The 26,159-nt window shown below is 52.2% G+C and overlaps 1 protein-coding gene across 4 annotated transcripts in view; it reads right to left on the bottom strand.

Annotated features, from left to right (window-relative positions):
* NEDD4L (NEDD4 like E3 ubiquitin protein ligase) overlaps positions 1-26,159 on the bottom strand; it is a 642,187-nt gene that overhangs the window by 416,367 nt on the left and 199,661 nt on the right. For all 4 annotated transcript variants that reach the window (XM_063959562.1, XM_063959571.1, XM_063959604.1 and 1 more), the window contains exon 2: positions 23,686-23,759. In XM_063959562.1, coding sequence (XP_063815632.1) covers positions 23,686-23,759 — 74 coding nt within the window. The remainder of the gene's footprint in view (positions 1-23,685; positions 23,760-26,159) is intronic.

The following is a 26,159-nucleotide window of genomic DNA, read 5'->3' on the forward strand; positions in this document are numbered from 1 at the left end:
ATTGTCCCCCTTTTACACAGTACGGCAGCTATTGTCCCTTTTTACACAGTACGGCAGCTATTGTCCCCCTTTTACACAGTACGGCAGCTATTGTCCCCCTTTTACACAGTACGGCAGCTATTGTCCCTTTTTACACAGTACAGCAGACACACATGCGTCTTTCACTTACACACACACACCACTTTCACTTACACACACGTCACTTTCACACACACAATTACACAAACACACACATGCCACTTTTCCTTACACACAATTACACACACAACTTTCCTTTAAAAATCAGACACACACCTCACTTAAAAACTTTCACACACATAAACACAGTGCTGCCAACATTTATTAAAGATACACCCCCCCCCCCCACCCCCACCCACACCATACTTGCCTACCTGACCCTCTCCATGAGGGAGAAAATGCTCTGTTCCTGGACTTTCCTGGTAATGTATGATTGCCATCACCTGTGGTGAGCTAGTTAATTGACAAGCAAGGTGTTTCACCACAGGTGATGGCAATCATATATTACCAGGAAAGTCCAGGAACAGAGTATTGTCTCCCTCATGGAGAGGGTCGGGTAGGCAAGTATGACACACACACACATAAACATACACATACACCACACAATGCAGCAGCTGGAGGCAGGTGGTGCCAGTGCCTACCTGTTGCTATGTTAGAGGCTAGATCCAAGTGGCCTAAGGGACCTTTTCCGTCAGGGGGAGGAGCCACGACACAAGGGGGAGGAGCTATGCCAGCGGTACAGTTGGTCTAGTATCCACACCACCAACTGTTACCTTTAGTAATTAGGTGGCGAGCGGAGCGAGCCACCGTGCCTGAAGCGTGGCGAGCGAAGCAAACCCGCGAGGGTACTTTTCGGGTACCTTGTTCGGCCGCAGCTCCTCCCCTGGTGACGTGTCTCCTCCCCTAGATACGTCAGAAGGTCCCTTCTCCCACTCCAATATAGAACCAACCCTGTTGCTATCCCCAGGACGGAGGAAGAGAGAGCTTCAGCAGGCCAGCTCTGTTGGAAGTCCTGTGAGCAGCTGTGCGCTAGAGCTCCCCCTAGCTGCAGCCAGCTGTCAGCTGAGCTCTCGTCTCTGTGCATAGATACGAGGAGGCAGCAGCTGCTGCTGCTGCCGTGTCCACAGCTCCTCCGTCCACTCGCTGCGATGGATTGTCGGGTGGGAGGCAATGGATAAGTGCCCCGGCGGCAGCCGACTCCATTGCCTCCCACAGTTCCGCCACTGCATACATTACATTTATTTCATGTATTTAACTACATTTAACATCGGGTATAAGATTTTAATAGAGGTATTTTAACCAGGGGTTACAGTATCATAAATGTAGAGTCCCAGGTTCATCCTGTTCCCGGTCATATCACTATTTAGAGGATGACGTTTCACCATTCCCTTCATGTGACATTCACTTTAGTTTAGCCACTGCTCACGTGGTGCTACAACAAGGATGAGGGCTTCTTTCAGTATAAGGATAGGTGTCTACTGTCCCCAATATCCAGGCCCTGTTACGGGAACATGTCCATATTATATATTCTTTACATTTAATTCAACGTCACATGATATTTCTACTCCCCAGAGTAAGTCACAAAAAAAAAAATGATAACTAAGTCCAGTACTGTATATGGTATAGTGAATTAGTTTGCGGATTCTCTGCCCGCTATGAGCTTAGAAGCAGCTAAGGAGCTACAGACTGTCCCTGAACATTAATTGAAAGGGGATGTAGTTATGATCCTGGCGGTCAGCAAGGGGCTTCGTTGCGCTTGCCCCCCTGTCGGCATTCTGACGGCCGGGATCCCAGAGTCAGTATGCTGACCGCCAGTCACCCGTACCCAATCCATTTAAACAAAGCTCCCCACCCTGCCAGAGTTTCTCAGCTTCAAACCACAAGCCCCCCCCCCCCCCTTCCTGGTCATGTTTTATGGATTTCTCCAATCAAGCACAGGAGAGTTTGTCTATTTTGCTGGGTCAGTAATTATCCCACCTGCTTCCACAGACCGATATACACAAAACATATCCTGTTGGGAGTACCTGAGGATTGGAGCTGGGACATACTTGCCTATTCTACCGGAATAGCCGGGAGGATTCCGAAAACTGGGTGGCCCTTCCAGCCACCCGGAAAAGGTGGCAAGTCTCCCGCAATTTGTGGGCACCCTGGCTTACTCCCTCAGTCGCCCACACCAACAGGAAAAGAGGGTGTCAATGACGTGATTAGCTTTGCCATGCCGGTAATGAGGACATTGCATGGTGGGGGGTGGAGCCGTGATGATGCATTCACATCGCCTCACCTACTGGCTGCCCCCTTCTCCCAAGCCCCGCCCTCTGGTGAGCTGACCTGACTGCTCCCGGGAGATAGTCGGCAAGTATGAGTTGGGAACCACTGTTCTAGCTGTATAGATCAGGACAATCCTGCAGAATTGGGAAATACTGAAGGTATTTTTAAAATGTATTAACAATGTACAGGTCACATACTGTCCTACTGTCCCGATTTTACATGACAATCCCGATTTGAAGGGAGCATCCCACTAGCGGTCTTGGCCATAGTAACCTGGAGTCTCCATCATGTGCAGCAAGTCACAGGTGTTTTAGAAGGAGGGGAAGGCGGTTCTGTGGGCGTGGCCATGCCCACTGACGCAGCCACGCCCCCAGCATGCCGCAGCCACACGCTACGTCCCTATTCCTACTTCATAATGTTGTCAGGTGTCATGTCACGTCTGTGTTTCCTCCACGCACACAGCACACTACATGTTCCACGTTTGCTCTAACAACTTATTTCAGTTCTACCCCTAAGATAACACACAGAGGGGCTAATCCAGACCTGATCAGGTCTGACTGCACATGTGCCGGCGCATGCCAGATAGCCGACGGCTGTCTTAGCCCTGCGATCACCTCTGCCTGACTGACAGGCAGAGGCGGTCGCTGGGCAGGAGGGGGCGGGCCAGCGGAGTTTAGCTGACATTTAGGGGGCGCGTCCCGGACCGTTGGGGGGGGGGGGCGGGACGCGGCGGCTGCGTGACGTCACACGCAGCCGCTGCGACCCGAGCAGCAACGAGTAGCTCCCTGCCAGCGCGCAGGAGCTGCGCTGGCAGGGAGCTACTCCTAAAGTACACAAGCATCGCCACTGTGCTATGCTTTTGTACTTGTGCAGAGGGGGTCGGACCTGACATGCGGGGCGGACTAGCCTTGTGCTGGGCGTCCCACCACGTCTGTGTGACTGATCGTAGATGTGCTACATTTAGCACATCTACGATCAGATCTGAATTACCCCCTAAATTAATTTACATTCTACACACCGCAGCTCTCCATCATTGGGAAGGGGGTGTTAAATGTAGAGATGTGCCCTGTGGGCACATCAGTGGGGCTGTCCCTAGCTGGGGACAGCGCTGGGGCAGCTTGTCTGTCCCCAGCGCTGGGTGCGTGGCGGCGGGTGTCCGGTGCAGGGATTACCTTTTTCCCTGCGCCGGACCAGAGACTGCAGGGGCTTTTGAATCTTGGCGCCCTCCGGGAGCCAATCGCGGCTCCCGGAGCGGCAGCCAATCAGAGGGGGACGCGGCGAGCCAATCGGCGCTCGCCGCGTCATAGGCCCCGCCCCCGGCGTCTGACGTCAGACGCCGGGCGGGAGCCTGAAGAAAAGGCCGCGCTGAAGAGCGGCGAAGAGGAGAGAGACACCGGGCGGGAGCCTGAAGAGGAGGCCGCGCCGAAGAGCGGCAGAAGACTCGAGCGGAAGAAGCGAGGACGGACGTCGGCGCGCCGGAGCGCAGAAGATCCCGGCGGCAAGAAGAAAGAAGACGGGCTCGGAAAAGAAGATGTCCAGCGGCGGCTGGACGCGGCGCGACGACGGCGGCGCCGCTGGCCAGGACGGGCCAGCGGCCGAAGATTGAAGAAGAGCGCCGGAGAGGTCACCAGGGGTGGGAAGCGAAGAGCTGACGAAGCTCCCCCCTGGTGCCTCTTCCAGCGGGTCAGGTAGGCCCTTGTCAGGTGCCCCTGTACCCGCTTTCCCCCTAGACCACCGGGTGTTCGGGCATTAGGCCCGTGGGCACAGTCAGGCCCTCCCGGCCTGTGGGCACGTAGTCGGGCCCTCTCGGCCCGTGGGCATATAGTCGGGCCCTCCTGGCCCGTGGGGGCATTTGGTCGGGCCCTCCAGGCCCGTGGCCCAGATAGGCAGGCACTAGGCCTGGGGGCACATATCAGGCACTAGGCCTGTGGGACGATAGAGGGCATTAGGCCCTAGTGGATTTTGGCCAAATAGGTACGATAAGGTGACCTTGGGCACAAGGCCCAGGTCACCCAACGGGCAGCAAGGTAGGCGGGCGCTAGGCCCGTGGGCAAAGTCAGGCCTCCGGCCTGTGGGCAGTTAGGGGGCGCTAGGCCCAGTGAATCAGCGTTTCCCCGAGGTGAGTAAAGGTGGCACTGGGCGTTAGGCTCAGGCCACCCTGAGAGTAAGGTAGGTGGGTGAGCTGTGCGGTCCCCACTACTGGGTGTTCTGAGTCGGGTAGACAAAGGGACAGACCCGTTTTATGTTGTAACTCCGATAGTGTGATATATGTTGTTACCGTGCAGGGCAAATTGCTGTTATGAGGTTTGTGCTAGTTATGTTGCACCACACCCACAGAGCTAGTTTGAGGGCTCTGCTGTTGTAGTTAGTATAGGGTGTGACACTAGGTCAGAGTTAGGCCCTGCACGGCTGTTTCTCTTTGCCTCCTTACAGGGACCTGTAAGTGGAGAAGATCGGAGTGCAAGACTTGTGACGGTGAGTAGCATCCGTGTACGTCTGTCCCTTGTTTGTCCCCGAGCGCCGGAGTTAGGATTGCTCACGGACGTGAGAATCCCTTTTCATCACACTACGTGCGAAAGCGCGAGTGTGTGAAATCTGGGTGGCTGAGGCTTTGTGCCGGTGATGACCATTCGCCCAACCGGTGAAGGTCGCGGCCACCCCTGGGGTATCCCCTGTTCCAGCGGAAGAAGGGTCGATACCCCCTTTGATGTAAACCATTCTCTCCTCAGCTCGGTCGACGGTCAGCTCCAAGAGGGAATCGCCGTGTCCGGATCCGACTGAAGAATTCCAGGTCCGTTGAAGGTTCCGGTACCTGAAGGTGAGAGAGATCGGCGCCTGGTGAGTACCGCGTCTACACCTGCACGGCAGCAGGCACCACCACACGCACGCACTCGCAGGCCATCACCACCCTCTCACACTTGGCGTAGTCGGCAGGATCAAAGAGACCGGATCACGGACACGATGTGGAACGCCACCAAGAAGACCTCCCTGCGGACGGCTCCGGAGAAGACTCACCCCCGGACGTGTGCGGACCAGAGCGACTGGGTGACGGTGTCTGGGGCAGACATCCTGAAGATGGTGCAGCGGTTGGTCCAGCGGGAAAAAGAAGAGCGCCGGGAGAAGGGGCGCAAGAAGGCCGCTGTGACGCCCTGCAAGAAATGTCGGCAAACAGGTCACTTTGCCGACGAGTGTACTTGGCGAGAGACGTCCCCAAAGAAGGTGGTCCAGGAAGCGGACCGAAGACGTCAGAAGGGCCAAGCGAAGGAGTCCTGGTGTTTGCTCTGCGGAAACTACGGGCATGAGCACAACAGTTGTCCCTGGGACGAAGAGTCGAGCGAAGACGAGGTTGATTCCCGGTGTGAAAACTGTGGAGATCCCCGACATCTGCTCCTGGAATGTCCATGGACTGAAGACAGGACGGACTACGAGGCCACGGTGAAGCAGATGACGGAGTCTCGTCAGCAGCTTTGGGACCGGGTGGCTGCAGAGCCTGTGTGTGCGCTCTGCGAGGCGAGAGGACATGCGCTTCCCGATTGTCCGTGGAATGAAGACCGGATGATTGCGGATGGTCGTGCCCAGAGATGGGAGGAGGAAACCAGGGAAATGGAACGGAAGGCCTTGCTTGAAGTTAATTCGCAGGTGCCCATTTCCTCGGAGCCGGAACCAACGGGTGAAGATTCCCCAGTGAAGGAGGTGGACCAGGAACCCGTCTTGGAGAAGGTGGCAGTGGCCCTCCCTTGTTGGAAGTGTCGGCGACCAGGACATGCGGCCAGTGAGTGCCCTTGGGAAGATGCCGCGGACCTACTCTGTCCCAAGAAAGTGACCCCAGTAACGAAGGATCCTTTCCCGCAGCAGGCGGAGGTGGACGACTGGGAGGTGGGGAGACCACGCTGCCAAGGAAAGCGTGAAGACCCAGTGACTGAGACGTCCGGAATCTACCCGCGATGGAACCGTCCACGACCAGGACGTGCGGAACAGGAGTGTCCTGGGTACCAAGAGATGCCAGCGGAAGCGCAGGAGTACGCTGAGGAAGTAACGATACCAGCGGAAGCGAAGGAGTACGCTGAGGAAGTAACGATGCCAGCGGAAGCGAAGAAGTACGCTGAGGAGGAAAATAATACCCCTGTCCAGGTATCGGAGGAAGACTCGGACTACGGTGAGCTGTCCGCCGACGAATCCCTCCAAGAACAGACGGAGGACGACTCTGGCATCGGAAGCGCCGACGAGAGTGACTGGCAGGATCGGGTGGAGTCGTGCTCCCAGTTGAATGCCCTCCATGGGGAGGAGGAGATAGTCCTGGAGCAATACCTGCCGGAAGTACCGAAATGGACGGACGTACGGGGACAGGACTGTGATGCCGTGGGAGGACCCGTTCCAGAGGAAGACACAGGACCTTTGGAGATGCCCCACGAGGAAATTCAACATGTGGTGGCTGTTGCCCGGGAGGAAACGGATGCCCCGGAGGATTCCGCTGTTGGGTGGTGGTCGGTACCACGCCCTGAAGACAGGGACGATGTCCCAGACGATCTGGAAGGCCAAGAGTGGGGGACTGCTGTCCCCGTGGAGGAAGATTCCCCTTGGTGGCCCACGTTGAGCAACCGTGGGGAGATGCCACTTCCCCAGAGGATCCACCGATGGAGGTCAGGAGGAACGAAGAAGAGGAACCCGGAGCTGGAGGTGGAAGGATGTGGGGTCACAGCCTGTCCGGGCTGGACCCTTGAACACAACCTCGCCGGAAGGACCTCGGAATTCCCTGACCCGCGGACAATGGAAGTCGTGAGGAACTTTGTAGGGACTACAAAGGAAAAAGGGGGGGGAAATGTAGAGATGTGCCCTGTGGGCACATCAGTGGGGCTGTCCCTAGCTGGGGACAGCGCTGGGGCAGCTTGTCTGTCCCCAGCGCTGGGTGCGTGGCGGCAGGTGTCCGGTGCAGGGATTACCTATTTCCCTGCGCCGGACCAGAGACTGCAGGGGCTTTTGAATCTTGGCGCCCTCCGGGAGCCAATCGCGGCTCCCGGAGCGGCAGCCAATCAGAGGGGGACGCGGCGAGCCAATCGGCGCTCGCCGCGTCATAGGCCCCGCCCCCGGCGTCTGACGTCAGACGCCGGGCGGGAGCCTGAAGAAAAGGCCGCGCTGAAGAGCGGCGAAGAGGAGAGAGACGCCGGGCGGGAGCCTGAAGAGGAGGCCGCGCCGAAGAGCGGCAGAAGACTCGAGCGGAAGAAGCGAGGACGGACGTCGGCGCGCCGGAGCGCAGAAGATCCCGGCGGCAAGAAGAAAGAAGACGGGCTCGGAAAAGAAGATGTCCAGCGGCGGCTGGACGCGGCGCGACGACGGCGGCGCCGCTGGCCAGGACGGGCCAGCGGCCAAAGATTGAAGAAGAGCGCCGGAGAGGTCACCAGGGGTGGGAAGCGAAGAGCTGACGAAGCTCCCCCCTGGTGCCTCTTCCAGCGGGTCAGGTAGGCCCTTGTCAGGTGCCCCTGTACCCGCTTTCCCCCTAGACCACCGGGTGTTCGGGCATTAGGCCCGTGGGCACAGTCAGGCCCTCCCGGCCTGTGGGCACGTTGTCGGGCCCTCTCGGCCCGTGGGCATATAGTCGGGCCCTCCTGGCCCGTGGGGGCATTTGGTCGGGCCCTCCAGGCCCGTGGCCCAGATAGGCAGGCACTAGGCCTGGGGGCACATATCAGGCACTAGGCCTGTGGGACGATAGAGGGCATTAGGCCCTAGTGGATTTTGGCCAAATAGGTACGATAAGGTGACCTTGGGCACAAGGCCCAGGTCACCCAACGGGCAGCAAGGTAGGCGGGCGCTAGGCCCGTGGGCAAAGTCAGGCCTCCGGCCTGTGGGCAGTTAGGGGGCGCTAGGCCCAGTGAATCAGCGTTTCCCCGAGGTGAGTAAAGGTGGCACTGGGCGTTAGGCTCAGGCCACCCTGAGAGTAAGGTAGGTGGGTGAGCTGTGCGGTCCCCACTACTGGGTGTTCTGAGTCGGGTAGACAAAGGGACAGCACCGTTTTATGTTGTAACTCCGATAGTGTGATATATGTTGTTACCGTGCAGGGCAAATTGCTGTTATGAGGTTTGTGCTAGTTATGTTGCACCACACCTACAGAGCTAGTTTGAGGGCTCTGCTGTTGTAGTTAGTATAGGGTGTGACACTAGGTCAGAGTTAGGCCCTGCACGGCTGTTTCTCTTTGCCTCCTTACAGGGACCTGTAAGTGGAGAAGATCGGAGTGCAAGACTTGTGACGGTGAGTAGCATCCGTGTACGTCTGTCCCTTGTTTGTCCCCGAGCGCCGGAGTTAGGATTGCTCACGGACGTGAGAATCCCTTTTCATCACACTACGTGCGAAAGCGCGAGTGTGTGAAATCTGGGTGGCTGAGGCTTTGTGCCGGTGATGACCATTCGCCCAACCGGTGAAGGTCGCGGCCACCCCTGGGGTATCCCCTGTTCCAGCGGAAGAAGGGTCGATACCCCCTTTGATGTAAACCATTCTCTCCTCAGCTCGGTCGACGGTCAGCTCCAAGAGGGAATCGCCGTGTCCGGATCCGACTGAAGAATTCCAGGTCCGTTGAAGGTTCCGGTACCTGAAGGTGAGAGAGATCGGCGCCTGGTGAGTACCGCGTCTACACCTGCACGGCAGCAGGCACCACCACACGCACGCACTCGCAGGCCATCACCACCCTCTCACACTTGGCGTAGTCGGCAGGATCAAAGAGACCGGATCACGGACACGATGTGGAACGCCACCAAGAAGACCTCCCTGCGGACGGCTCCGGAGAAGACTCACCCCCGGACGTGTGCGGACCAGAGCGACTGGGTGACGGTGTCTGGGGCAGACATCCTGAAGATGGTGCAGCGGTTGGTCCAGCGGGAAAAAGAAGAGCGCCGGGAGAAGGGGCGCAAGAAGGCCGCTGTGACGCCCTGCAAGAAATGTCGGCAAACAGGTCACTTTGCCGACGAGTGTACTTGGCGAGAGACGTCCCCAAAGAAGGTGGTCCAGGAAGCGGACCGAAGACGTCAGAAGGGCCAAGCGAAGGAGTCCTGGTGTTTGCTCTGCGGAAACTACGGGCATGAGCACAACAGTTGTCCCTGGGACGAAGAGTCGAGCGAAGACGAGGTTGATTCCCGGTGTGAAAACTGTGGAGATCCCCGACATCTGCTCCTGGAATGTCCATGGACTGAAGACAGGACGGACTACGAGGCCACGGTGAAGCAGATGACGGAGTCTCGTCAGCAGCTTTGGGACCGGGTGGCTGCAGAGCCTGTGTGTGCGCTCTGCGAGGCGAGAGGACATGCGCTTCCCGATTGTCCGTGGAATGAAGACCGGATGATTGCGGATGGTCGTGCCCAGAGATGGGAGGAGGAAACCAGGGAAATGGAACGGAAGGCCTTGCTTGAAGTTAATTCGCAGGTGCCCATTTCCTCGGAGCCGGAACCAACGGGTGAAGATTCCCCAGTGAAGGAGGTGGACCAGGAACCCGTCTTGGAGAAGGTGGCAGTGGCCCTCCCTTGTTGGAAGTGTCGGCGACCAGGACATGCGGCCAGTGAGTGCCCTTGGGAAGATGCCGCGGACCTACTCTGTCCCAAGAAAGTGACCCCAGTAACGAAGGATCCTTTCCCGCAGCAGGCGGAGGTGGACGACTGGGAGGTGGGGAGACCACGCTGCCAAGGAAAGCGTGAAGACCCAGTGACTGAGACGTCCGGAATCTACCCGCGATGGAACCGTCCACGACCAGGACGTGCGGAACAGGAGTGTCCTGGGTACCAAGAGATGCCAGCGGAAGCGCAGGAGTACGCTGAGGAAGTAACGATACCAGCGGAAGCGAAGGAGTACGCTGAGGAAGTAACGATGCCAGCGGAAGCGAAGAAGTACGCTGAGGAGGAAAATAATACCCCTGTCCAGGTATCGGAGGAAGACTCGGACTACGGTGAGCTGTCCGCCGACGAATCCCTCCAAGAACAGACGGAGGACGACTCTGGCATCGGAAGCGCCGACGAGAGTGACTGGCAGGATCGGGTGGAGTCGTGCTCCCAGTTGAATGCCCTCCATGGGGAGGAGGAGATAGTCCTGGAGCAATACCTGCCGGAAGTACCGAAATGGACGGACGTACGGGGACAGGACTGTGATGCCGTGGGAGGACCCGTTCCAGAGGAAGACACAGGACCTTTGGAGATGCCCCACGAGGAAATTCAACATGTGGTGGCTGTTGCCCGGGAGGAAACGGATGCCCCGGAGGATTCCGCTGTTGGGTGGTGGTCGGTACCACGCCCTGAAGACAGGGACGATGTCCCAGACGATCTGGAAGGCCAAGAGTGGGGGACTGCTGTCCCCGTGGAGGAAGATTCCCCTTGGTGGCCCACGTTGAGCAACCGTGGGGAGATGCCACTTCCCCAGAGGATCCACCGATGGAGGTCAGGAGGAACGAAGAAGAGGAACCCGGAGCTGGAGGTGGAAGGATGTGGGGTCACAGCCTGTCCGGGCTGGACCCTTGAACACAACCTCGCCGGAAGGACCTCGGAATTCCCTGACCCGCGGACAATGGAAGTCGTGAGGAACTTTGTAGGGACTACAAAGGAAAAAGGGGGGGGAAATGTAGAGATGTGCCCTGTGGGCACATCAGTGGGGCTGTCCCTAGCTGGGGACAGCGCTGGGGCAGCTTGTCTGTCCCCAGCGCTGGGTGCGTGGCGGCAGGTGTCCGGTGCAGGGATTACCTATTTCCCTGCGCCGGACCAGAGACTGCAGGGGCTTTTGAATCTTGGCGCCCTCCGGGAGCCAATCGCGGCTCCCGGAGCGGCAGCCAATCAGAGGGGGACGCGGCGAGCCAATCGGCGCTCGCCGCGTCATAGGCCCCGCCCCCGGCGTCTGACGTCAGACGCCGGGCGGGAGCCTGAAGAAAAGGCCGCGCTGAAGAGCGGCGAAGAGGAGAGAGACGCCGGGCGGGAGCCTGAAGAGGAGGCCGCGCCGAAGAGCGGCAGAAGACTCGAGCGGAAGAAGCGAGGACGGACGTCGGCGCGCCGGAGCGCAGAAGATCCCGGCGGCAAGAAGAAAGAAGACGGGCTCGGAAAAGAAGATGTCCAGCGGCGGCTGGACGCGGCGCGACGACGGCGGCGCCGCTGGCCAGGACGGGCCAGCGGCCAAAGATTGAAGAAGAGCGCCGGAGAGGTCACCAGGGGTGGGAAGCGAAGAGCTGACGAAGCTCCCCCCTGGTGCCTCTTCCAGCGGGTCAGGTAGGCCCTTGTCAGGTGCCCCTGTACCCGCTTTCCCCCTAGACCACCGGGTGTTCGGGCATTAGGCCCGTGGGCACAGTCAGGCCCTCCCGGCCTGTGGGCACGTTGTCGGGCCCTCTCGGCCCGTGGGCATATAGTCGGGCCCTCCTGGCCCGTGGGGGCATTTGGTCGGGCCCTCCAGGCCCGTGGCCCAGATAGGCAGGCACTAGGCCTGGGGGCACATATCAGGCACTAGGCCTGTGGGACGATAGAGGGCATTAGGCCCTAGTGGATTTTGGCCAAATAGGTACGATAAGGTGACCTTGGGCACAAGGCCCAGGTCACCCAACGGGCAGCAAGGTAGGCGGGCGCTAGGCCCGTGGGCAAAGTCAGGCCTCCGGCCTGTGGGCAGTTAGGGGGCGCTAGGCCCAGTGAATCAGCGTTTCCCCGAGGTGAGTAAAGGTGGCACTGGGCGTTAGGCTCAGGCCACCCTGAGAGTAAGGTAGGTGGGTGAGCTGTGCGGTCCCCACTACTGGGTGTTCTGAGTCGGGTAGACAAAGGGACAGCACCGTTTTATGTTGTAACTCCGATAGTGTGATATATGTTGTTACCGTGCAGGGCAAATTGCTGTTATGAGGTTTGTGCTAGTTATGTTGCACCACACCTACAGAGCTAGTTTGAGGGCTCTGCTGTTGTAGTTAGTATAGGGTGTGACACTAGGTCAGAGTTAGGCCCTGCACGGCTGTTTCTCTTTGCCTCCTTACAGGGACCTGTAAGTGGAGAAGATCGGAGTGCAAGACTTGTGACGGTGAGTAGCATCCGTGTACGTCTGTCCCTTGTTTGTCCCCGAGCGCCGGAGTTAGGATTGCTCACGGACGTGAGAATCCCTTTTCATCACACTACGTGCGAAAGCGCGAGTGTGTGAAATCTGGGTGGCTGAGGCTTTGTGCCGGTGATGACCATTCGCCCAACCGGTGAAGGTCGCGGCCACCCCTGGGGTATCCCCTGTTCCAGCGGAAGAAGGGTCGATACCCCCTTTGATGTAAACCATTCTCTCCTCAGCTCGGTCGACGGTCAGCTCCAAGAGGGAATCGCCGTGTCCGGATCCGACTGAAGAATTCCAGGTCCGTTGAAGGTTCCGGTACCTGAAGGTGAGAGAGATCGGCGCCTGGTGAGTACCGCGTCTACACCTGCACGGCAGCAGGCACCACCACACGCACGCACTCGCAGGCCATCACCACCCTCTCACATTAAAAATGACTTTATATTGGCAGATATGGCAGTAGGCTCCATACCAGACTTCATACTGTAAGTGGGCATGGCAAAACTACAGCCATAGAGCCCAAGTGACTGCTATGTGCGCCACACATGAACAGCCAGTAACCAGAGGAAGAAATATGGCTTTGATGGTGGCACATTTCGCTTTTTAGGCTTGACTGAAGATATAAGAAACATCCATTCAGACAAAACGCGTCATATTATAAAAGCCACAAATGGATGCAGGTACTTCCATTGATTACATGAGCATTTAAAATAAAAAAAAATAAAAAACTGGCAGATGAAATATCCCCCTGGTTCCGCTTTGAATGCGCTATTTTATACACTTCACCGGCGGTATCGGACCTCAAGAGTTCCCGGTTCTACCCAAACCAACAGAACTGACAGGCGTTATTCCAGCTCTGGTCAGACATACCTACCCAACCAACGTGGGTGAGGGGGGCGTGGTCATGCCACTGATGAGAAGGGTCCAGCAATTGGGACAATGTAGTTCCAGTGGCGTCTGTCCCCTGAAATCGTGCTGGTTGGACTATTTAAAGCCTGCAAAAACTTCACAGCAGCTTCACTAATATCTACCTCATAGCACAGCGATGGAGGGGTTCTACAGAAGTGAGGGCCACCTGCAAAGGTTACATAACTAGCGCGAGCAGAGCGTCAGACTCACCTTGCAGGGAGGATTACGGCCATAAAGCAGCAATGTCACTGACCTGCTGATGCCGGTATGTTAGTATGACCATCAGGAGAAGTGTCTCTCATTCGCACAGAAACCCGTCCCTTAGCGTGCACTACCAATATATGACAGGCACTTTGCAAATGTCAAGATGCGCTCCGTCTCCCACATGTAAAATACTAATTGATCTTAATCAGATCTCAGTATTACTAAGCACTAATGCCAGCCTGCCAAGACAGCAGGATCTAATGAGCCACAACTATCTGTGCGTGTCTTTGTGCCAGCAGGCCGGGCAGATTGGATGATAGCTGGGTTCCGCTCTGTGCTGCCTCGTCTCCACAGCACACGCTTCATTCGGCAGCAAATATTGGAGGGCACAGACAACAGTAGTATTCACTGGAGGTAACTGGGGGGGAGCATTTAAGAAAACTGGTGCAGGAGGAACTGTGCAAAACATATGACGTAATCCGCAGCCCACCTCCCGACACTGGCCTGCTGTATACCAAAGGGGGAACGGTGAGGCCATGAGTGGACGTGCCAAGTGTATTAGGGCATACACAGAGCTTCAGAGGTTCCAGGTCCCCTCCAACACTGCCCACGGTCAACGGAGGATATGCCCTCTCAACAGTCATGAAAGCCGGGGAAAAGACGCATACTGTGGTTAACTTCAAACAACCAAGATACAGCCTTGTAGAAAATGGAATTTGCAAAGCAGCAGGCTCCCAAATAGAGGGCCCGATTCAGACCTGATTGTAAATGTGCGTAAAAATGCCCATCTACGATCGAAAACTCTGACATGCGGGGGGACGCCCAGCACAGGACTAGTTCATCCCTCATGCCAGGTTCCACCCCCCCCCCCCCCACACACCTGTGCGAAAGTATCACACAGCCTAGCTGTGGAGGCAGGCAGCTACCCCGCCATGTCGTTGGATGCAGCTGCTGCGTGTGACGTCACAAAGCCGAGCGACCCGCCCCAGGAACGGTCCGGATGTGCCTGCGTTGTCCAGACTACGCCCTCCAACGCCGTTAGCACACTCCCTTCCGCCCCGCGACCGCACCAGTGAGATGCTTTCGCACTGTGTGCGCCCGTGCATAGGACTTCTTCAGCCTGCAAATACTGCCGTTGCAGTGACCAGGTCTGAATTAGGCCCTTAGCTGTGTTAGTCCCACAAGAAATCCACGGGAGATTTAGCAACCTAAAAAGGCAGAGCAGAGATGTTACCCATAGCAACCAATCAAATCCTAGCTACCATTTTATAGAATGTACTAGATAATTGTTAGCCAGAATCTGATTGGTTGCATAACATTGATTTTACCCTGTAATACAGTAACGCGAAGATGTAGGCGTCTTTCTGACACGAGAAGAGATCGACACATCGCTCTCGGCATTTGGAAAGCAATAAATGAGTAATTATCTTTATTAGAATATTATGACCAAATCAATCATCGCGATCTTCCACCTTCATCATTGTGTACTAGGCGGCTAGTTGCCAAAAATACAAGTCGCCTGTCTCTCTACACTACAATCATAAACAACGGCTAGCATTAGGCGTCATCTTCTCCCACGATGCTACTGTATATGTATGCTCTCCCCATGTTTCCGTCAATTTCTACCCATGTTCCTGTTGAAGAGAAATTAGATTGCAAGCTCCACTGGGGAGTAACGTGCTTAAATAAGAAATGACAGAGCACTGAGTTATAACGATGCTCTATAAATTCTATTACAGTAGGTACAGGTATTATAAAAGATAATCGTTTAAAGTTCCACTTTAAAAACCACATTATAGATTCTCTCCAGCAGGAATTTATGTGATTTAATCTGTTGCTCCTACAGAAACGGCGGCTACAAAACGTGTTTGTATTTCTCTCTCTCTCTAGACCCCGACAGGGTGATACAAATTCACCTTGATAATCATCTGCGGCATCCCAGTTGAACGCCTCTCCACTGAATCATGCTGACACTTCTGCAAGTCTGGCTGGGATCACAGTGCCACACACACCTTCCTGTGCAAACACGTCTGCTCATAGACATAAGAGGGTCCAACACCAAGAGTAAGCGACATGAAAAGCATCCTCCAATTGGGATAAATTAGCCATTGCACTGCACAGATATAAAACAGGACAGCCCCATCATCACATAATGCAGGTGTACATACACCCTGCAATACACTTGTCTGCCACCAGGTGACAGAATTGTACAACACATGTAAGATGGATAAACCTGAACGCAACCCTTGCCCACTGGCATTCTGCAAACTAAACTTACAGTATATGTTTGTGCCCAGGCTTAAATCAATACGCGTGCGGCATCTGTGGTCGCAGCGGATATAACCGTGGTCCACTTCCAGAAAATAATTTATAGATATATATATAAAACTAAATAAAAAGAACCAATAAAAAAAATGGGCAGCATAACCATTTACGCTAACATCTCCGCTCTGAAATTGGCTGGTGGCTCATCCCAATTATCCGGTGCTTTGGGAGAAAGGGTAAGGAATAATATAGTAGAATGCTCTGTAGTGACAATTTTACCATCCTAGAGGTTCCAACATAACGAACGGCATTTTATCATTCATTGTAAAGCCCCACAAAACTCTGCAGCGCATACGCAAGCACCCACACACGTATACAGAGCAAAAGCAATTAAGAAGGGTTACAATGAGTGGAATCTGCATGTGGCCGGCACTAGCCTATAACGTGGCACTGCTTACAGAGCCAAATCATCCATCATGCCAGCACTTCCCAACCTCAGTGTCTTCAGGGCCAACAGTGCAGGTTGTAAGGATATCCATTCTTAAGCACAGATGGTTAAATGAAAATAACTGAGGCTACTAATTAAGTTGCCTGTGTCCCATGATTAGCTGACGCACGCACTCACCGCTGTAAGCAGATCGGCGAGTGAGAGGGGAGTCCCCCAACTTACCGCCCAGAAGCGGCCAGTGGGATGGCAGAACAGTGCCCGAAAAAATGCGTCTGGCCCTCCATAATGTGGACAGTTGGGAGGTACAGTATGCTGCTAGTGTGCTTTGAGAACATAGGTTGGCAAACGCTGCATTATGCAATCTAGGCTCCTGCCTAGGGCCCTTTTGGGCAACAAGTGGCCCGGATTGTAACAACTCCTTTTTAGGTGGGGGGGTTTTCTGGACAAACAAAGGGATGTAAGGGCCAAAGCATTGTATAGCATAGGGCCCAGTGAGGATTTGTATTTATTGAACAGTTATTTACATAGTGCACACATATTCTGCAGCACTTTATAGAGAATATTTGGTCACTCACATCAGTCCCTGTCCCAGTGGAGCTTACAATCTATATTCCCTACCACATGTACATGCATACATATTAGGGTTTAATTTTTTATTTATTTTTTGTTAAAACCCAATAAACCTACCAGTATATTTTTGGACTGTGGGGGGAAACCGGAGTACCCGGAGGAAACCCACCCAAGCATGGAGAATGTATACAAACTCCTCACAGCAGGGTATTGAGCCCATGACTTCAAGGCTATCAAGCAGTAATGCTACCCATTTTACCATCCATGCCAGCAGTGGATGTGGCATGTCACTGGGGGGGGGGGCCTCCCGGCCGTTCCGGGAGAGTTGGTAAGTATGTCTGTACTGGATACCATAATTTGCGCACTTGGTTGCAAACCCAACTTAGCTCCCATCAGTCATTTACCATATGGAAGGATGTGGCTCTCCTGCAGGACTGTAATCACAACAGCTCTTGCTATTAGGGCATGCTGGAATTTGTAGTCCCACTGTTTGCAAGCCACAGTTTATATGATCCTTCTCATGCCTCCCAACAGTCCCGATTTTGGTGGGATAGTCACGCTTTTTGGGCACAGTCATGTCCTGTGGTGGTGAGGTTGGGAGGCCCCCTTTCCCTCAACAGATGCCGTGGGCATGCGGGAACGGCAATCTCTGTGAGACCACACCTTCTGCGTGAGACCACACCTTCTGCGTGAGACCACATCCCCTTTCCAGGTACATAAAGAGGTCCTGATCTGCATTACCCAAAGGTTGGAAGTTATGCCTTCCTTAGGGCTATCATGGCAACGTCTGACTGAAGAAGGCAAATAATTACTATTAACAGTCACTTACATAGCGCCAGCATATTGTGCTCTACAAATAATTCACAGCTTTCAAAGATTAAAGCACTTAACATTATAAAGCAACATTACGATTGATAGGGGTAGTGTATTATATGAAAGCGTTTAACTAAATCTCATCAGAATCACTTTGCTATATACACAGTAGTAAATAAGGCAAATGACATATTCCAAGCACACAACTCTCTGTCTTCCAGCAAAACGTCATTCTTCAGCCATTATTCTTCAGCAATTACCCACTCATTAGTGCATAGGGCAAATGAACTGTATTAAAAAATCTGCACAGCCATTATAATAATCACATTACAGTGTTTGCAGGAAAACATTTCCTCGGAGCAAGAAGGAGCTGCAAATGAGAAATCGTTTTTCTGCCATTTATATTCTATATAATGAAAAGGCCACAAGAAGCTGGAAAATGTGCAATCGCACAAACGCCACGGGAAGGCAGGCCGTGATAGCGAGAATGACCATCTATTCCATTATGATGCTAGATCAAGGTGGACTCTCTGGAAGGAAGCAGCAGAAGGTTCCTACTGCAGCCGTGTAATTATTGCTCTGTGTCGCACTTGCAACGCCCTGCGGGTTAATTGAGAGGAGGTCTTGGGTAGCCGAGGAGCGACCACATTCCGTACAAATCCCTCAGACGACCAAGACACTAGGAATAGGCTTCACCCCTCTAATTGCCGGGATTAGCAGTAACTACAGGACTAAGGAGTAGCGGGAACTCATGACAAAAAAACAATAGAACAGTTATTTGTCTATCCAGTCAACAGAAATGGAAGAGTCACCACAAGTGAAAGAACAACTAAACCAAACAGATCTAAAATGCTCATATGTACTAAAAATGCAAGCTGTAACCTTAGCCTTGAATTTAACTATAACTCTACTAAATAATTAAAAAGGGTCAAGCTCCACATCCCAATCTTCAGTTCTAGAGAAGCTCAAAGAGGCCAGATATCGATTCTTCAACCAGTTCTAAAATGTGTATATGTTTCTCATTTTAAACAGCTTTAAACAAATTGTGCTAATTTGGAGAAGACCAAAAGGTCCAACAATATTCGAGACTGTGCGGACCGGCTCAAATAAATTCAAGTTAAATTGGATAAAACTGTAGCAGTTTATCATTGCCTGTGGGAAACTGAAAACGTCAAAACGTCAGACTTCTTAAGGACGCCGATGATTACGTAAACAACTAAAGGCCCCCATCAACTAGTCCGATTTGGGCTCTTCATCAGATTTCAACGCATCTGACTGAAAAATCTGATGAAAACTGTCACAGTGGACGGCTCCTTCGATCCAATGCTCCAATGTCATATATGTCTGAGCTATAGATCTTTGGTGCTGCACCATAACGCGATTTGTAGCAGGGGATATTTATCACCTGAGCAATTCAGCATTCAGCTGCTCCAAAAAGCAATCAGTAACACTGTAACTGTAAGTCACGTATGCACAGAGCTGCTGGTCACACAGTGAGGAAGTGGCTGATGGATCCGCCTGCGTAATCAGCTCAGAACCCTCTTAGGAAGGAATGGGGCTCAGAGAACAAGCGCCATCTAAAGATGGCATTTGTTCCTGAAGGCAAGCTCCGAAAACGTTAAAGTTTTCAGAGTTTGCTGAACTTAGGCGGCCCTATCAGACCCCTAATGATGAATGGCCTATTACATACAATATGCTGAAACTATTAAAATCCAATGCAAATTTCGAACCCCAATTTCCAATCAGGATCTGATGATGATTAAACTGTATTTAAGACATTGTCCTAAAAGTATCCAACAGTATGTCTGTAAGCATCACTGCCTCTGCAAAGCTTGCAGGTTGACTGAATAATGCACAGAGAACTCCTGTTACCTTGGAGACGGTCAGCTGCAAGACAGCACAGCAGTGATTTGCATAAATCGCACCTGTGTAACTTCAGGGTGGACGGCCGTATCCACAGACCCACAGTGTGGGGGCCAAATATAGAACATCTCCACAACCATATTATGCTTCACAAATGCTTATGATCTTCAAAATTGCAGCTGATATTGAGTAATGCAGCGTGACGTCAAAATGAATGCGGTGCCAGGTAATTACAGCACTCTATGAAAATGTGGTTGGAAAGTGTCTGCCGTTGTCTTCCAACCACATATAGAACTTTTTTTTAATGAAACATACAGATATGGCAAATCATAATTCTATTTAATTCCTTCTATTCCAAATACTGCATGGCAGCTCTCACAACTGGTAGATTCCATTCTAGCATGTTACTTAGAGACGGGTAGTTAAACATCTTTGCCCCTTTGCAGTGTTATATAATATGGCTATGCCTCTTAAGCTGTATCTTTGAGTAACTGGCAGTGCGGCATGTATGGCGGTGCGGGGCGGTAGTAGATACAGTTAAGAAATTGGTAGCCGGTATGCAGTACCACCGGGCCGACCACCTTGCAGCCGCTGTGTGCGAGGGGAGGAGAGCGCAGCAGGCGCCTCTCCTGCCCTCAGTCCGGTCTCCCTCCGGCAGCAGTGGCATGTATCACAATCAGGCGCTGGTTCGTGAGCCAATCAGAGCTCGCGGACCGGCATCCAATCAGGAGCCGCCGCTGCCGGACCGCGAACTCTGATTGGCTCATGAACCGATGGCTGATTTGAGATGCACGCCGCTGCTGGAGACCAGACTGAGGTCAGGAGAGGCACATTCTGTGCTCTCTTCTCCTCGGACACAGTGACAGCAGAGCCGGTCCCGGCAACAGCAGCAGTGAGTTGCACTGCTGAGGGCATATGTGTATCTGGCACTGGGGGGGGGGGGGGGGGGGGGCATATGTGTATCTGGCACTGTGGGGGCATATTTGTATCTGGCACTGTGGAGGCATTTTTGTATCTGGCACCGTGGGGGCATACCTGGCACCGTGGGGGCATATGTGTATCTGACACTATTGGGGGCATATGTGTATCTGCCACTATTGGGGGCATAAGTGTATCTGGCACTATTGGGGGCCTCTATGCGGGATACATCAGAACAGGAATTATTGGTAATTATCATTCGCTGTATGGGAAACAGTCTGCCATTGACTGATTTGCGGAGACTCCTCAGGCCTAGAATTGCCCGGGAGGTTCCTGAGGTTTGCTGGACAATGAATATTGCGGATCAGAAATGATAAGATAATTGCTCTTGCAATGTTCTGCAAAGCATCTTGCTAAAAGTTTGATGGGCCCATCAAAATCTTAGTAAAATGCTTTCCAGAACGGCCTGCAAGACGTAAACCCAGCAAGAGCGATTTGGACAGTAGTGATGTATTAAATTTTGGATACTTCTGAAACAGTCGTAAAGCGCAATGGAATTTGCTGCGCTATATAAGAAACTGTTAATAAATAAAATAAACTAGTTTGAATATAATTCTATAATGTCTAAGACGGATTGAATGTGACTGTACGCCTGCATACTAGGCAATTCTGCCCCCTACAGGTATTAGAGAGGACTGTATCTGACAGTAGTCATTGTGGTGTCCTTTAATTTTTCCTCCCCATTCCAAGTTTTGAAGGCTCAAAAATGCTGTCTAACAGGAACATTTTGCCTATGATATTGCCTTCCTAGTTTATAGCTCAGCATCACAGTCTAATTACTCTGCAAACAGAAAAGTCCCTTCAAACGGATGGTTAGCCAGGCTGTTCATAGGCCGATCATCTGCTGCCCAGGAGGGCCTACTGACCACTAATGTTGATGCCATAGAAATGATCAAACATGACTGGTACAGAAGATGATGAAACCTGCTGGGTATGGCACAGTAGGCCACCTTGTCTGCTCTGAATCAGGCTCTCTGATCCTTTATGTAGCACCAGCAGGGGGTGTTGTGGGCAGCGATTTGCCCAAGGTTGGTTGTCGCTGTAGGGAGTAGGTGTTGGTATAAGTAGAGGAAGGGAAAGCACATGAGGAAAGAGAGCCTTACAGTCTACAGGAAGGGGGGGACTTACAGGGAACTTCAGGAACCCAACTAGTCAGTTAGCATAGTGCTGACATTTTTAATCATTACTCATACTAATAAGGGGGAATCTTAAAAAAGTGAAAAGAGGAGGTGCTGCAACTGCAACCAATCAGATTCTAGCTATCATTTTCTAGACTGTTCTATTAAATATCAAGAATCTAATTTGTTGCTGTGGTTTGCTAAATGTCCTGTCAACTCTTTTACCACATGATGTGCCAGTAAGAATAAGCTCCTAAGAAAGGGGTCTTTGTACTGATACGGACATTGTCCACCGGAAACATTTCCACATTACCCAGATGGCATTTTCTAGACTTCGTCAATGACCCCAGATTTATCACTAGCGATGTCTTCTAGTATAATTAAGGAATCCCTCCCCGAATGAGAATATCTACACTTGTCAGGGATCTTGTTCCTTCACCTCTGTGTCTAAGGCTGGGTACACACCTGACTGACACGTCGATGAACCCAACGTTGTACCGACCGAGCGGCCGATCCATGCAAGTATACACACTGCACCAAACGAGGAACAGCAGAGTGAGGGCCACCGGAGGACATATCGTACTGTGCCTAGCTGACAACTATTCTGCTATGGGGCCCGGAAATGTCATATTCCATCTTGTGTCACTACTGCAATGTATTTAATTAGAAATATTGTGCCGCAGCTCTTACGAGCTCCCCTGCCACTTCACAGCCTAGACAAAAAATATTCTTCTATTACTTTTTTTTTTTTAAATGCACAAAACTGGCAATCTTTTATTTATTTCTTTTTATGAAGGGTTTGAATAAATACCCTTCTATGTGTTGCTCCCGGTGTAAAGGGTTACATTTTGCAGCAAGCTTTTGTCTTCAAAAGAGGAATAATTACTAGTCTGAACAAAACCACTCAGTAACTAGAGCTGGACAGGGAGATTAAGAACATTTCCCAGTAGAGTTAATTAGCCTTTGTATTTGCTCTCTAGGGAAAATGTCGGCAGATACAATCCTAAAGTACCTTCTTTCCGAAACAAAAAGAAAATCAGCGGCAAAGAGGCGACACTTCACCCTTCTGCATCATTCTGCCATTTGCCAGACAGGACAGAAAGCTTCAAATACATATAAGGAACAAAAAAAAGCTGCATCTGTCATATATCATTAGTCTGTACAAAGAATAACTTCTCCTTCCACTATGTGACCTACAAATCCTCTCACATTGTGCCACTGCCCCTGTCACATGCAGCTCCCGATATACTCTGTGCTGCTGGGGATCCTGCTCCTCCCACTATAAAACTATCATTATGTGATTTCCTGCTGCCTCCATTCCCCTCTTCACATCATGTCACAGCCACTGTCACATGCAGCCCTGTCCTCACTGACACATCACTCATCTCCTGATATACTCTGTGCTGCTGGGGGCCCTGCTCCTTCCACTATATAACTCTCAGTCTGTGACTTCCTATTGCCTCCATTCCCCTCCTCACATCATGTCACTGCCCCTGTCACATACAGCCCTGACCTCACTGACACATCACTCATCTCCTGATATACTCTGTGCTGCTGGTAGACCCTACTCCTCCCACTATATAACTTTCAGTCTGTGGCTTCCATCTGTCTCAATCAATAAAGTCTGTTTCCAGTCATGCCACTCACGCCCACACTGACTGAACTGTTGTGAGGCATGCTGCTAATGTTAAGTCCTTACAAGGGTCAGCATTAGGGATATGTTTGATTTACCGGTGGACGGGATGCCAGCTGTCATGACCCCGGCAGCGGGATCCTGTCCGCCAGAATGCCGGCAGCAGGGCAAGCGCTAGAAAGACGCTTGCAGGCTCGCTGCGCTTGCCACAGGTTATATCCTCCCTCTATGGGTGTCATGGACACCCACACTGGGAGAATATTGCTGTGTCGGCTGCATTTCACGGCATGCGGGATTCCGGCGTCTGTACTGTGAGCGCCGGGATCCCGACTGGTAGTATTTTAACCGCTTCCCCAGTACTGAATTAGTCTGATGTAGGCCAGCTACAGGGCTTGGAGGTTATATATTGTGTGTGACCAAACCGTTAAGAAGAGGAAATATTTTTTTTTTCTCTTTCTTAAACCTTGAGACCGAAACGACAAGGTGACCATAAAAAGACACATCTACGGAAGCGTCCCACATCAGGATAATCTTTGTTACCACATACAGCATTTTATTTCACCAAAAATTACCTGGCTCCAAAGATGTCCTTCTTTGCCAAATCAATGCCAGACACGATCTTCACTCTGAGGATACGAGATTCCTCCTAAGAGACAATAAAAGCGCAGAAAGTCAGTTTGCTGGTAAATATATGTAACACTGCACACTGTCGCTGACACCATGTAATGTTATAGTCTACGGCCCACATCATTAATATTAAAGCAAACGTGTGATATCCCTCATCATAAACCTGGAAAATTGTGAAAATCAGAAAAACAAACAATTCCATTCTAAAGGATGTGCTGCTGTCAGTGAGGCGGGGATGTGCTGCTGTCAGTGAGGCAGGGATGTGCTGCTGTCAGTGAGGTAGGGATGTGCTGCTGTCAGTGAGGTGGGGATGTGCTGCTGTCAGTGAGGTGGGGATGTGCTGCTGTCAGTGAGGCGGGGATGTGCCGCTGTCAGTGAGGTGGGGGTGCGCCGCTGTCAGTGAGGCGGGGATGCGCCGCTGTCAGTGAGGCGGGGATGTGCCGCTGTCAGTGAGGCGGGGATGTGCCGCTGTCAGTGAGGCGGGGATGTGCCGCTGTCAGTGAGGCGGGGATGTGCCGCTGTCAGTGAGGCGGGGATGTGCCGCTGTCGGTGAGGCGGGGATGTGCCGCTGTCGGTGAGGCGGGGATGTGCTGCTGTCAGTGAAGCAGGGATGTGCTGCTGTCAGTGAGGCGGGGATGTGCCGCTGTCAGTGAGGCGGGGATGTGCCGCTGTCAGTGAGGCGTGGATGGGCTGCTGTCAGTGAGGCGGGGATGTGCCACTGTCGGTGAGGCGGGGATGTGCCGCTGTCAGTGAGGCGGGGATGTGCTGCTGTCAGTGAGGCGGGGATGTGCTGCTGTCAGTGAGTCCGTGATGCGCCGCTGTCAGTGATATATCAGGATGTATAAATCATGTTTCTCTATGAGTAAAGCATTAATAACATAACACGTATAACCATCATTCAAACAGGTAAAAAATATATTTTTAAAAACCTTATACTAAATGAAAGGTGATCCAACCAGCGCAGGAAAGGCAGGTTTGTGTACACATTATACTTCCCACCTGCTTTCAATCAATTAAAGGTTAATCAATACACGAGTGAGCAGGTGCACGTGCTCGCCCCAGGTGACCCGCATACGCACCCTTGTGTATCACTGTGTAAGAGCGGACAAGGAGCATTTAGCACTACCACAAGTTCTCCATCTGCTCTTTTTATGCCACATTGTAAAACGGTAGGAAAACATCACAGTTCCTGTACGGTCGCTCTATAGACGGAGAACGTGTGCGTTCCCAGGAATATGTAGTAGCTCCATCTGCATTTCCCTAGGATTTATTCCATTCATACAAGATACAGAAAGATGACTGAAGATGTACGGAGAGCGGAAGAATGCAGAAAACACAGAATGACATCTGTCTCTTCAATCAGGCGGCGGGTCCTCCTCCCGCTGACACCGCTGCTCTCCTCCAAGCAATAATGCTCTGCTCTGAAACTGAGCAATGTAATAAGGAAACATTTCAGTTACTCCAGATATTCCGGGAGCAGTAATTCAGGTGTCCCCACTCACCTAGCACTTATGTGCCGTATCACTGCACTCTCTTTATCCCTGCCCTCCAGAAGAATTTCTCCTCAATGTGACAGCAACCCTGTTAATCTTATTCACATCTCTCCCACAAGCGCTTTCTCTATCCCTCTCTCTCCCTCCTGTGCCCTCTGCAGTGCCAGATGTCTGTAATAAACTGGTTCTCACCCATTACCTTTTATCTACTGCTCCCTGAATCTCCTAGCCATTTAAACTCCTTCCCCTCATATCGTTTGGTCTCTCCTACTGGACCTCCTCACCCATATATGTGATTAGGCACTCACCAACATACATCTGATTACTCCAACTCCCCATTCCCCCTCTATGACCATCACCTGCTCTCTCTTTAATTTCTCTCTCTACGCTTCTCCACATTCCATCACTAAGCATAACATTGATGCCATCAACACAGTTTCCTTATCCTACAGTACCTGCTCGACTAATTTCTCTCTCCTATACCCCTTTCACACCGCAGCTTTAACCCGGTAAATTGCCGATTTTTCAGCCTTCCTAAACGGTTCTAGCTGCGATGTGAAAGGGCCACCTTGAATTTACCGTTTTCAAAATACTGGTATTTTGAAACGGTTAAAAAGCAGGGTCCTACCCGGTTCAGAACCGTTTCACTGTGCAGTGTGAAAGGCTCTGAAACGGTATTTCCAAGCCACAGGAGGTGATAGGCTGACTCCATGTGTGATGTCACCAGGCAGAAGCAGGAAGCTGGAGGAAAAACACATCAGACACATGAGAGTGGGTTTAAAAGCGTTTTCTTACTGCAAATATATTATACAATGGCAACTTGGAGCGATGAAGAGGTGAGGGAGCTGCTAAGAATCAGAGGGGATGAGGAAATCTGCAGACAAATAACTGGGACAGTCAAGGATGCTAACATGGTTAAAATGCTT

This window comes from Pseudophryne corroboree, chromosome 1 (genome assembly GCF_028390025.1).
Source record: "Pseudophryne corroboree isolate aPseCor3 chromosome 1, aPseCor3.hap2, whole genome shotgun sequence".
NCBI lineage: Eukaryota > Metazoa > Chordata > Amphibia > Anura > Myobatrachidae > Pseudophryne > Pseudophryne corroboree.